This window comes from Fimicolochytrium jonesii, assembly GCF_025526975.1.
Source record: "Fimicolochytrium jonesii strain JEL569 chromosome Unknown EV422scaffold_35, whole genome shotgun sequence".
NCBI classification, from domain to species: domain Eukaryota; kingdom Fungi; phylum Chytridiomycota; class Chytridiomycetes; order Spizellomycetales; family Powellomycetaceae; genus Fimicolochytrium; species Fimicolochytrium jonesii.
In genome coordinates, this window is record NW_026515702.1 from 202,355 (window position 1) to 215,640 (window position 13,286).

At 54.7% G+C, this 13,286-nt stretch overlaps 4 protein-coding genes and 1 non-coding gene across 5 annotated transcripts; 4 read left to right on the forward strand and 1 right to left on the reverse strand.

Annotated features, from left to right (window-relative positions):
* Window positions 1-558: 558 nt before the first annotated feature.
* EV422DRAFT_571596 (uncharacterized protein) lies at window positions 559-1,484 on the forward strand (the record flags this gene model as incomplete). The annotated part of the gene is made up of 2 exons (XM_053073012.1): window positions 559-778; window positions 964-1,484. 2 exons carry the CDS (start codon window positions 559-561, stop codon window positions 1,482-1,484), a joined length of 741 nt encoding a protein of 246 aa, XP_052921595.1.
* Window positions 1,485-4,054: 2,570 nt separating this feature from the next.
* EV422DRAFT_281319 (uncharacterized protein) lies at window positions 4,055-5,115 on the forward strand. Its single transcript, XM_053065961.1, has 2 exons — window positions 4,055-4,643; window positions 4,732-5,115. The coding sequence occupies exons 1-2, from the start codon at window positions 4,145-4,147 to the stop codon at window positions 4,818-4,820; spliced, it is 588 nt and encodes a 195-aa protein (XP_052921596.1). The 5' UTR covers window positions 4,055-4,144; the 3' UTR covers window positions 4,821-5,115.
* Window positions 5,116-7,073: 1,958 nt separating this feature from the next.
* Window positions 7,074-8,198, forward strand: EV422DRAFT_591458 (peptidase S8/S53 domain-containing protein; the record flags this gene model as incomplete). The annotated part of the gene is made up of 6 exons (XM_053073536.1): window positions 7,074-7,139; window positions 7,245-7,342; window positions 7,408-7,499; window positions 7,586-7,766; window positions 7,857-8,088; window positions 8,158-8,198. 6 exons carry the CDS (start codon window positions 7,074-7,076, stop codon window positions 8,194-8,196), a joined length of 708 nt encoding a protein of 235 aa, XP_052921597.1.
* Window positions 8,199-10,547: 2,349 nt separating this feature from the next.
* Window positions 10,548-10,619, reverse strand: EV422DRAFT_t141. The gene has a single exon. It is a non-coding gene; the product is annotated as a tRNA-Glu (tRNA).
* Window positions 10,620-11,925: 1,306 nt separating this feature from the next.
* On the forward strand, window positions 11,926-12,690 carry EV422DRAFT_509670 (uncharacterized protein; the record flags this gene model as incomplete). The annotated part of the gene is made up of 1 exon (XM_053068865.1): window positions 11,926-12,690. One exon carries the CDS (start codon window positions 11,926-11,928, stop codon window positions 12,688-12,690), a length of 765 nt encoding a protein of 254 aa, XP_052921598.1.
* Window positions 12,691-13,286: the final 596 nt, after the last annotated feature.

Sequence of the window (13,286 nt, forward strand, 5' to 3'; positions counted from 1 at the left end):
GGTTCGAAAGTCGTTCGGCGGACTGGACATTTGCATCATGTACTTTTCCTGCCCTATTGAGGCTTCCATCGCTCGAGTATGCACCGTCGTCCCTTCTCAAACGCCCGTCCAGAGTCTGGATCCTGGAGATGGGCACCGAAACCGCCTGATACTGTAATTCATTCAAAATCCACCAGCCCCGAAATGTAAACAGAGCGGGTGTTCGGGAATCTGGATTGCGTACGGATAATACGAGAGTGATTCGGAGGGTCAAGCCACGGAGCCGGAAGTGACGCCTCTGCCCACAAGTGAAGTTGAACGCCCAGAGACAGCCAGCCCGCAGACATGTGCATGTGTGTTCCCGCGGCCGTCGGTCGTCGTCGGACACCAACGGGACGCGCGGGAGACTTCGCACTCGCCGACGTCACACTTCCACCTTCCTCCCTGCTTTACACCCTGGCCACCCCCAAAGGGCATAAAAGGAAACGGACCCCCTGTCCCCACCCATCCGCCACTCATCTCAACACCAGTACGCAAAGCCCCTACCCGCAGCTTCACCCCACCCCCGCACTCGCAATCATGCAGAACCCCGCCAAAGACTTCATCCCCCTGATCCTCGATCCCATGCTCTCCACCGACCTCACCACACTCAACCGCACGGTCGACAACTATATCGCAGACGATATGGTGTTTCATCATCCCGCGTTTCATGTCGAGGGGAAGGAGGAGGTTAGGAAACTGTATACGACCTGGAGTTGGGCGAATAGACGGTTTGGGGAGTTGAGGATTAATGCGTTTTGTGAGTATTGCCCCTAATTTGCGGGTGGGAGCCCGGGCGAAGCAAGTGTCCGCGCCGCCAGGCGCAATAACTGGCATCGACTGCGAACGATCATGTTTATTTACTCGTTCAACCATCCGACCATCCCACCAATGCTTCCCATCTTACACATCACACTGACACTCGTTCACTTTCTCTCACTTAAGGGTACGATGAAGTGACGAACCGGGTCGTGACCGACATCGATTACCAACTCCAACCGACCTTCTTCCTCCCGACCGCCGAACCCCAACTCGCTCGCGTCATCACCATCTTCCACCTCCGCGCGGTCCCAACCTCAACCGGCGTCCTGCACTACCTAACCCGCCAAGAAGACTACTACCCAACCGACAGCATCGTCGCCGCCTGCACACCGCAACCCTTCTCCCGCTTCTCAAAATCTCTCGCAAACCTCATCCTCCGCCTCGACGGCCTGTTCATGATCTACATCCTCTCCCACGTGCTCTGGATCGTGTCGGCCGTGCATGAGGCGCTGGGGTGGAAGAAGAGCGAGTTGAGGGGCGTCAAGCAGATTGTGGGCGTGGATGGGAAGACGGAGAGTGTCCAGGAGAGGGAGAGGATGTTGAGGCTGCTTGGGAGTGCGCCGAAGGCGGCTGGGGATGGTGCGGCGCAGAGAAAGGCGAGGTTGGCGGTCGCTAATGGCGCTGCGAGGCCGAATGGGATTTAAGATCCCGTTGAAGAGTCAAACGGGCTTTCCCTGCTTTGATCAAAGATGTCCGTCTGATGTGTATGAAGGCTGGTGATGCCCTCGACATTTACGGTAGATTTTTACCGTCTTCAGCTCGTCCCCCCTTTTTCCCTTTGGCGTAGAACGTATGCCCGCTTTCACATATGTATCCAAAATACACAATACCTTTCGCACTTTTGGCTCCCAATCCATTCTCGTGCATGCAATTATAGCCTCGGTAAAACTGCCCTTCTGCTCTTTCTACATGTCTGTTTCAGAACGGAGTGACCTTGCAGCAAGCGCCTAGACGGAAATGCAATGAATCGAACTCGGAAAATGGTTCTACCGCCGACAGATAGGTTCCTTTGGCGCATGAGAGAAGCCACGTCCATAGAGCCAAGCGACGTTTCTTTTGCGAACTTTCGAGGCGATGGATGGTTAAGGGGCCTTTTGCTTTTACCGGTCGGATGGATTGTTCAATGCGCGGAAAAGGGACGCTTTCCTCCTCTCATCCAGGGTTGCCGGTGCTCATGGGGGTGCCCTTTGGGCGCGCGGTCAAAAAATACACCAGACGAAGAGTTCCGCGCTGTCGAAATTTATTCCGTCCTCCTGCGGTGTCTCTCCCCATGGAAGGACCTCGCCAATCAGCTATGGCTAGACGGTATCCCAAACTACAGCGCTCGTGATGGGTGGGCCGGGTGGGGGTGGAGGGAAAGGATGTGCGGACACAGCGCGGGCAGCAGCAGCTCGGACTGTGTGGTGGTGCTGGAGAGTGCACGGATCCTCAGCAATCTACCTCATGCCTTGTAATCTTTTTGTGTGTGCCTGCCTGAGTCAACGGGCCTGTGGATATGTGTTGGACCTGTCCAGCCACCGCGGCATGAGATGAGAGTAAACCAACGCACACGGAAGGGGGCCTACATACATACAGCAGGAGGGGAGCGCCTAGTGCTTTTGTGCCTTCATCTATCTGGTCTCTCTATTGACTTTCAGCCAGCGCTATTGATGGGACGAGGCCCGGAAACGCGGCTGCTGCCGAAGACCCGCCCGACCATAGTGCCGACGAGTCAGCCGGCGTTGGGCCGTAGAGATCATCCCAGATATGCCCCTCGATCAAATGCTGGGATGTGTCTCCCGAGCGCAGACAGTCTCATCTTACGCGCACTGTTGGCCAACCAGCGTATGACGACTTTCAGCCAACAGGATCTCTAGGGCTTCGGGCCGCAAAGCCACATTCTAAGCTCGCTCGGATCAGCAGGACCTCGTTCAGACCGCCGGAACATCATAGCCGAGTCCGTTTGTTGTACCCTGTCGACAACAGGTCGTGCAAATGATATCCTTCGGGGCTAAGAGTCCAACCTCTGCCTCATGGCTCATATAACCAGAGGAGTACGCGCTTCGCCCAGAACGCATTGGACGGAGTGTGCTCAAGAAGGAATAATAAGCACCGGAGCTTCCGCGACCATCTTGCTATGTGAGCTTATGAATGTCAACGCCTAAGCTATTCGAGTTAGCCGAGACGATGATACGGGTCCTCCCACAGGACGGTGTTAGGAGCCGGTCCGCCGCACCTAGTCACAAGTCGTTTGCCGTGCTCCCACACTGTGTCGGCGTCTGTCCTTGAACTGGAAGATTCCCGCCACCATCCTTGCAGATAACTACATGCATGCACAAGAATCACCGAGATACCACCAGATGCCATTTTGAAACAATGAACCACACCGAAAGCAATAGGTTTTTCGTTCGAGACCACGGGGTGTCGTCCAGTTTTGCATTCATCGTCCCAGGGCCAGACTGTCAAAATCAACGAAAACAATAGATTACGCGCTGTCGAATTCTTACTCATTCGAAATTCCGCGATTCCCCGGGGTAAACATGAACCCTTGCATTCATTCACATTACACCCGGTCCCTTTCAACGCTGCACCGAACACCCAGTATGCGTACCGACAAGGGTCGTAAGAATGGCTGACACCGTCAAGCAGACGGATATCGAAGACGGCGCCAAGCCTCTCCTCACCTCGCGGGAACCGAAGTTCCGTATTCCGCTGGCTGTCCTCTTGCTATGTAAACATTGAGTTTCTTCAGTTCCTTTCTCTGCTCTGTCTGCTCGTTGACACCATGCATTCACCTCTGCAGTGACAAGTCTGCTCGTAGCGGCGTCGATCACGATCCCCGTGGCGGTGTTGGCCTACAATGGCGCGGATGAGACGGTGGCGACAGGTGAGGCCATCGCTGGAATGCACACGAAGGCAGACGTGTCGGAATTTGCAGGGGGTTGTACGTGCATTCGCCGTTCTGGTACGCGCCGCACCATCTGTTACTGGGATTGGTGTCGAGTTGTAGACTGCCCTCGTTGTTGAGGGTGAGAAAGAATGGCGCGGTGAGCAGCGACAGGCGAGTACAAGTATTGCTCGAGGGACCGGGATGTCCTTGCTAAGGGGGGTGCCAGGGTGGTCTTCCCAGTACTTTTGCCGCATCTTGTCTTAGGTAGACCAATCCCCACCGTTGGATGCCGTATGTTTCGACCATTTTGACGAGCTTCTGTTGGTAGAGGAAGAGGTCGGGGTAGATGGAGGGGTACGCGTGGCCGTAGACTTGGGAGACGTTTCCCCAGGAAGTGATCCATTCGGCGCTGTTGGTGACGGGTTTCCGTGCTCCATGTTCTTCAATCTCCAAGGTCCTATCCTGTCCCGGCACGAGCTCGAACTTCCGCTGGCCGACGGCGAATCGGATAGAAGGATGGACCTTGTCGAGGTCCACGTATCGCAGGTGGACCACGTTATCGGGGACCACCTCTACAACCCCGCCACCCGTTCCGCCTACCAAGCCACACAGCACCCGCTTCCCCTAATCCAGATCCCCGCCTCAGCCATCAAACAGCAATACAAAACCTGGCAGTCCGTCCCCTCCTCCGTCTCCCAAACCTTCGACACGCCCAACGGCAAAGTGTGGTTCGAGCTCCGCGCGCTGCGGGCTGATCATTTACTGGATTGGTATGCCCTGGTGGCGATCCCGGAGGGGGATGTGATGGGCCCGATTGTGGCGAGTCGGAAGGGGGTGGTGGCTACTTGCTACTTCGTTGGGCGTTGCGGTCGCGATGTTGACGTTGGCCGCGGCGACGTCCGTGCTTGTTACTATGCCGATTCGGAGGCTTACGGTAAGGGGGTTGGCGTGCGAGCACGTTGCGTCTGCATATATCTGTCTGTATTCACATGCATCAACACTGGCATTTGGGATTGTCGCAGGCGATCATGGAACAAGCAACCTCAATGGACTTCTCCGCACTGAAAGGTGGATATCCCGAGGGTATGTTCACATTACGTACGCAAAATGAGCTTTCTGCTGCTAAAGTCTGGTATATCTCGTCTCTGTTGACTGCATCAATGCATCGACTGATGGGGTCGACGACGGAGAGGGCAAGTAAAGTGAAGTGATTGGAAGGACCTCTGCTTCAAAGATTTCAAAAGTGTTGGCTATTCTGTTGCGACGTACGGAAATATGATTTGTTAGTTGTCGTCCATTGTGGAGTTGTTCGAGGCTCTTTGTGGATCATCTGTGCGTTTCCTCTAAGCGAAGATCGTGCTGTGTCCAGATGGTCGGCCAAATCGGGCTTTCTGAATGAATCCACGGACATTATTGAAGCTGCTCATTCGGGGAGCATTGCACAGCGGTCGCACTTAGAATCTATCGACATATCATGTTCCTTTCCATGAGCTGCTCACTTGGTGAGATGGAGTACGGTTTTGATCGTAATGTGCATGTATTTGAGATGTTTGACAGCTTTGTGAATGCCCTATCTGTGAACCGATCATGACCCCTGTTTCTGTGCCGTCTCGGCCTTCCTTCAAATCTTCAAGCAGTGTCTTCGCCAACGAATATCCAAGGACAGCTGTGCACTGAGTATCGAATGTCCATGAGGAACAATGGCTCCTTCATGTGCGGCCAGAATCTCATGAGCGGTCAAGCCTTCGTAGCCTTGATTTGGTGTGCCTTCCTTGTGCATTCGTGTACCAGGCGTCGGACAGCACGTCGATCTTCGTTGTCGGGGTACATGAACTGCTTTTCGCCCAAGAGCATATGCCTCCACGTCATAAGTTCTAGTATTCGGAGGTGAGGAAAAGTCAGATGAACATGACCCGGATGGCTCTCCATATCCATGTTCATCTGACTTTGGTCTAATATTGGGAGCAAGTTGAGCTCCAGTCAATTGTGCAAAGCATAAACTGTCAATCCGCGCACTGTCAATACCTCCACACGGATTTCCTCGTCCCCGCACGGAGTCGCTTTCCTTGGTCTGATATCCAAGGAATTGGATTCGCAGCCTTCGCAGTCTCATGAACGTGAGATGTGGAGAGTTAGGCGTGTCGGCACTGAGCCTTCATCAACGCCGGCGAAAAAACGGCAACTCGAGAAATAATTCTGGCTCGGCCTAGCTCCGCTTGACCCGATTTCTTGCGTGGAGACTCCTAATTATGGGATCCCGCACAGAGCGAGAACAAAGGATTCCTCACATGTAGCTTCAATTACGATTTCGCATCGATCGTGGGCCCTATGCGGACGAATACACAAAGCGCTGATGCTAACAACCCTGGGACCAACCCTATACCCCACATGAGAGCTCCCCATAATACAATGACATATGAAGCTGCCCTGTGGAGCTCCGACGGGTGAAGGGACGTAGTCATGCATTACAGAGTGGAGAGGAGAAGAAAGGATGCCAGTACGCAGACATATATGCAGATGGCAACATGAGGCGTTGCCTGCTGGGTCAATGTCAAGAACGGAGGTGGGAACAGGGCATCTTAGGACACACAAGATTGGAGCTTTTCAGTGTCCCCTCTTCTGCTCTGTGCTGTTGTCATTCCAAGACAGAAACGAGCTGGCGCCGTAAGGGCACCGATACGGAAAAGCAAAGCAAACCCACATCGCCGCCAGACGAGGAAGCCGGCACCATCGCCGTACGGCAGCGATGCCCCGCTTAACATTCACCAAAACTGCCCTAATACTCCACGCCTTCTTTGGCCTCGTTATCCTCTGCACCTGCGGCCTACTGCTCTCCACCATCCCAGCCATCCACCCTCGTTTGCGGTATTCTACCAACCCGATCGCGCATGACAATGCCGCACCAACATCTCCTTCCACCCAAAATGCCGACGAGAATCACGATCAGAATCAAGTCGCAATTGCCGCGAGACTGGCAGCCAACGAATGCATACGCTCCACCACCGATGCAGAGCGAGGAAAGCGACCGACCTACCCACGCCGGTTCCTGGTGACGCTCACCGAAACAGCGCCGTCACATGACGAGCATTTCAGCGATCTGTTCCGCGTCGTCGGAAACCGGTGGAACTGGAACAACGCCGGCAGTTACAGCAGTGAAGGCGACGAAAACACCAACACCCCCGGCGTAACCGTCCGGCACGCCTGGCACATTGGCAATTTCCGCGGGTACAGCTTGGAATTCAAAGATGAGCCCAGATGTGTTGAGTTTTGGACGGCGGCGGCTGAGAGTGCCAGTGGGGCACATGAGGGGAATGATCGAGTTGGGGAGGGAGGGGTGGAAATGGCGCCGTGGCATCAGGCCGTGATGCATGTGGAGGTGGATTACCATGGCGCAGTGAATGCGGTGGCGACGCAGGAGAATCCGCCCTGGGTACGTACCTCAAGGGGTCTCCGGATGTGCTCCAGGAGAGGCGGGCTCTCGATGCGCTCCCTTGCCATCCTTCAACACTTCTCCTTCTCTCTCGCTTCTGCACAGGGCCTCGACCGCATCGACCAGAAAACCCTCCCATTGAACAATGAGTACACCTACCTTGACACCGCAGGTGACGGCGTCGACATTTACGTCGTCGATACGTACGTATGCACATATCTTCGCGCCTCGTGCTTTGCGCCTGCCCTCACTTCAGTTTTGTCGACAGCGGAATCAACATCAACCACACGGAATTCGAAGGCCGAGCTGTGTGGGGCGTCACGGTGCGCACGGATGGGGCGCCGGATTATGATGATAATGGTACGAAGATTGATTTGTCTCTTCATACACTTCTTCCGTTTCATCTTTCATCTGATTGTGTTGTGTTGTGCGTGCGTCATTTCCAGGTCACGGAAGCCACGTAGCAGGCATCGCAGGCGGCAAAACGTACGGGGCCGCCAAAGCCGTGAAACTGATTGCTGTCAAAGCGCTGGACGGGAATGGCGCGGGCCCGTTCAGTGAACTGATTGATGGGCTACAGTGGGTTGCACGGACGGCGCCGGGAACGGGAAGACCTTCGGTTGTCAAGTATGTTGGGTTTTCGTGATGAGTGTTCGCGATACCATATCACTTTGACTTTCCATACACACACATTAAACGCATCCCCCCCCCCCCCAGTCTCTCAATCCAAGGCGCGGTCTCGCAAGCCCTCAATCAAGCATGCACGGGCCTCATAACCCTGGGTATCCACGTTATCAGCGCCACAGGAAACTCGGGCGAAGACGCCTGCGGGTACTCGCCCGCCGTCATCGCCCCACAGACGGCTATCATTTCCGTGGGCGCAGTGGATGATACGGATGCGGTGCCGCCGTTTAGTAATTATGGGGCTTGTGTTAGTTTGTTGGGGCCGGTGAGTTCAGGATTGATGGGTCTCGGTGCGTGGGAGTGGATGTGCGCTAATGTGTTTTTGGTGGTGCAGGGGGTGAATATTCTTAGTGTCGATGGATGTAAGGGATGAACAGACAGAATTCCGTGCTGCCTCTGAGAAGGACTAGATTAGATTCACAAATAACACTTCACAGCAACAAACAACGGGACCCTCCTCATGTCAGGCACATCCATGGCCGCACCTTACGGTAACGACCTCCTCCTATCCCGCCACTCCTTCTTCCTCCCCTACCATTCAGCGCCATTCACACCTCCCCTTTCACAGTCTCAGGAACAGTCGCCGTCTTCCTCTCAAGCCCAAGCACCACGGTCCCGAAGGACCCCGCAGGCCTCAAGCAGCACCTGCTCTCCAACGCGGACGCAATCGCGGCGGGGAATGGCGGCGTTGCTGTTGGGGTGTTCAACAACCTTTAAGCGTGGGGTAGTAGGATTCTAATACGGCGTAGTTTGGCCGCGTAGATACATTCTTTGCGATCCTTTTTCTTCGTGTGCATGTTTGGTTTTTTTCTTCCTTTTGTCATGCCATAGCAGCACTCATAGCAATCACACCTTGGCAAACGCATTCCTCACCATGCTACTTACGACTTCTGTAATTGCCAATCATTCTGTTGGACATACGTGGCTTTTGACAGTGGCTGACTGACGGCATAGAGAGCGCGCTGTCGAATTGCTCTCGTTCATGGAAATTCCTCAGAATTCACGGCAATGTTAAGCCTCCCTCCGAGCACGCCGATTTTAGAGATGGAGCCTCCTTCAGTAGGTTTTCCTGCGCTTCTCAGTCGAGATTGGAGAGGTAGCTTGATTACTGTGAGATGTGATGCAGAGTTGTCCTGCATTCTTATCATCTGCGAACGGGAAGGATTGCGGGACTGCGGGAGGCGTCTTCCTTCAGCCGAGTTTGGCAACACCCTCGGCCACAAGAACTCCCAAGTCGGTCAACGACAGTTCATAAAACACGCAGGGCTTGCAAATACGTGACGCCGTAAACCCTGATCGAACTTTGCAAATCTATTCGAAGCCATGATCGAATCATGCGAATGCCTCTCCGAATTCGGGCCGTATAAAGGAAGCCGTCGTGGATCGAAACTTTCCCTTCCTCGTTTTTTTTGAACGACATCAGCAGACGCTCAGCAGAAGGGAGGAGCAGAAAGCAGAAGCCTCGAAAACCAACACCAAGAGTGAAAGACCAACGCTCACACAGCAGCAAAATGTCCAAGCAACCACCAGCATACACAGTCACAGAAGGGGATCACGACGAACCCCACCCAGCCTACACGCCTTACCCCACCCCACAAGCAGCTCCCGCGGGGACGCAAGTCAAGGCGCTATTGGGAGCCTCCCCGAGCACCCAACCCGTCGTCTCGCAACAACCGCAGCGAGAGACCCAGCCGAATTGGTCGCCCGCCGTCCCTTCGCAAATCACGACGACGAGTGCGTTTGCGGAGCAGAGAGACACGGAAAAGGAGCCTAAGCCGCGTGATGGGATGACTTCGGGTAAGCCGTGGTTTTGGGGGAGGTTTGCAGTGGGTCGGACGGGATCCTTACATAAGGACCGCGTTTTTAGGGAATTGGATGGGCGATGTGGTGGTGTGTTTAGGAGGGCTGATCCCGGCTATATGCTGCTGTATGGCGGCGGACGGATGTTGTTTGGATGGATGCTGTGACGGACATGATCATGGTATGTTTCAGAGTGAGGGTGCTGCATTATGTTGTAGCGCGGCAATCGGCTGTGATCTTGCAAAAAGGGACGGCGCCAACGACTGATCCCCGTCCCTCTTCAGAATGTTGCTGAGACTGGCCGGTCCACATTGTGCTCAACTTTCAAATCCTGCTCACCGGATTCACCGCCGACATGGCCGCGGCATCATCCATCGCACCCGCGTCGCAGTCTGTACAGCTGCGGGTTTGTATGAAGGCATATCCAGTGATTTTTTTCCCATCTTTTTGCGACATCCCGCCGGGTACATCATGGGGGTTAGAGCGTTTGTATGCCACCACTATTTAATCGAAGAATTTTTCATTTTGGGCGAGGAGTGTGAAGAATGAAATCGAGCGCTGAGTTTGATGTGGTCACTGCGACGGTGGCCTGGACGGTACATCGGCGGGAGAGAACGATGTAGAAGGCCGAACGGAGAGCGATGGCCGTTCTTCTGCGCTCATCAACCGGTCTTGAACTTCACCGATAAGTGTTCTCATCTGCACCCATGCATCTGATTGTAGCTGCACAGAATGTGAGTTATGCACGATTGGGCCAAAAGACAACGCATTTTTCTTTCGAGAGCCCCCAGAGACAACTCTGATGAAGCGTCGGTGATGGGTGATGAACCCGTCCCCGAAATTCTGGCCGAGACTCGAGAAATGGACACAAACAACCCACATCCCGACAAAATGGACCCCTCATTGTTCCAAACCAAAAGGTATTTCCCCCACCGGGAATCGAACCCGGGCCACGTCGGTGAGAGCGACGGATCCTAACCACTGGACCATGAAGGATTTGGTGACTTTCGGTGTGTTTTTGAGAGTTATATTCGGTTCACGTGAAGAGTAGATATGAGTTCTCCCCCCCCCCCCTGCATTTAAGTCAGCTAAGCCCTTCATCAGTGATGGGTGTTCGAAGCCATCCAGGCTATTGCATTCTACATACGAAGCAGGGAGAGCAGTCGACGTTAAGCAGTGCTGTCTGGGGAGAGCAAGAGCAAGAGGAAGAAGGTTCAGCACTACATATAGCCGTTCTCAAATTATCACTCGCCTCGCCCGCACACCTGGCGTCGGTGTAGGCGTCAAGGTGTACATGTATATACACTGCGCCGAAATGCCACCTAATAATCCCACGGGTGTTACGAAAACGTGCGGCTACACATGCCAGCTTTATTACGTCGGAGTCTCTACGTGTAGGATCTTTAAGTTGTCGGGACTTCATGAAGAACTGATTTCATCGATCTTGACCGACGCTTATCGTAGGATCCGCACATGGAAAAACGCTGGCGCAAGCGTCTTCAACACTAGCATGCTGCAGCCTCCAGCTGAGAGTCAGAGACGTCACTGATCAGAGTCGGTCAGGATCTTATGTCTTTGTGCGAGCCTCACCAGCGAGGCCTCTCCGAGCACTCCATCAGTGTAGTATAACTTCTCCGCATGCCAGAGCCCCGCCGTATCGGTCAGTGGCACTGCTGATCCCCGAGGCTCTTTTGCCAGCGCCGAAAAGGACGTGCAACTCTACTGTGCTGCCCGACGCCCGTAGGCTGATAGACTTTTGGGGATGTTGTGTACACCTCAACCACGGTTACAGCCGGCGAGCCTCTCACCCGTCATGTTGTACAACTCAGACCTCCACTTCGATCTCCGCAATGATTCAACTTGACCTCCCGGAAGGCCGTTCAAGACACATCGCAGTCGCAGATACCATAACCTCTATGACCTACACCCGCCCAAACCATCGCCTACTACTACCGTCAGCCGGCGGCCGGCCCTAGCACAGCCCAATATCCGGTGCTGTACAGTCGTCACCAGTGCACCTCCTTGAACTGTGATGAAGGAGAGGTAACCAGGATGACTGACGGCGCTCTTATGCACCGCCGTCGTCTTCGCCTTCCCCGCTCACTGTTCCCGCACTGATTCGCAGGGTGATGTGCAAGTGGTCAGAGTTGTAAAACGAGAGATGGATATCGGCAGTGTACCTTTATCACTGAAACCTGACGACGGCAAAGCCTGATCCTGCTTGCCACCCCCCTTTGCTTACTTTAGAGCGGTCAAGACCTCTCCCACCTTAACCGAAAGTGAGTCTGCATACATACATACAATGGCCGACTCGCCCTGCCCCTCCCCCTGTCCTTCGGACCCCTCGCCACCGTCAAGAACGAGCTCCATCGCCCCCGATCCGCCCTCACGAACAAGCTCAATCGCACCCATGTCCCCACCCGCATCCCCCGCTCCAGCTCCGGCCCCTACTTCGTCAGCGTCCTGCCGCAAAGGCATCGACGTTCAATACCTCGTCGACCAAACCCTCTGGGCGCCACTCCCGCCTCCCCGCTCCTCATCCCTGTTCAACGAAAAAGTGGACCTGCCATCTGACGAGCCGCCCCCGCCATACAGGTCTCTACCTCGCCATTGTGCCCTCCCGGTCTGTACAGAGGATCTTCTCCCATCGCCTACATCATTACCGTCTTCCACACGCACACCGACGCACCCACCACCCACACCGACACCCTCCCCATCCCACCCATCAACACCAGCGCCCCGCACCCATCAACAACAGCAAAAAGAAGTCCAAGCCAAAGCCAAAATCCATGCCATCGAGGATCAAACCCTCTGGGGCGGCACTCCACCCCCTCGCACCAAAAAACACACCGACAAACCGCATCGTCCGCCCGGCGCGCTCATCAAGGCGTTGAAGAAGTTGGATCTTGATCTTGAGGATCGACCAGCACCGGCACAGTTGGAACATGCGTACTACTGCTTTCATAATCACACGCAGTGTCCGCGTAACGGGCCGTGCTTGAATCCGCCGCCGTCGGTGGGGAGTCTTGGGAGGAGGAGGGAGGTGGTGGCGAGGGAGCGGAGGTAGATTGAGGCTGTCTGTCTGTCGGCGAGGCGACGAGGAACGATGCGAGCGGAAGTGCGTTCGAGGACGAGGGGATCGCCCGGATGGGAGGAAGGGGAGAAGGGATTGTGCCCAAGAGGACACGGGGAGGACGGCAGGTTGAACTGGACACATATACCCGTCGCACGGTCTGGATCACTTAGACCCGAACACCAGCGGCCCGCAACAGCCAAATGATCGGACGTTCCGCCACCGGATACCTGCCCTCCCACCCTTACAACGCGATGCGGTACATGAATCGTCAGCGACTTTCGCCGGGTATCGAGCCGCGTTGGTCGAATCCCTACCCCGGAAAAGCTGAACTTGCAACGATGGAGACATTATCCTCCAATTTCCGATCCCCGCTCTACCCCCGCCACGATCTCATGTCAAGAGTTCACTTTGATCAGCGATGTCATGTCAAGCATACATTCACGCTTCCCGATTGGCGGCATACCCCCACCTGCTGTTTCCCGCCTACCCCGTACTCGTTCGACATACCCATCCGCAAGCTTTCGCCCTCTGATCAGGGCATTTTGACGCTCTTTATTTCCACACACCTTTATGTTATTTTTATTTTT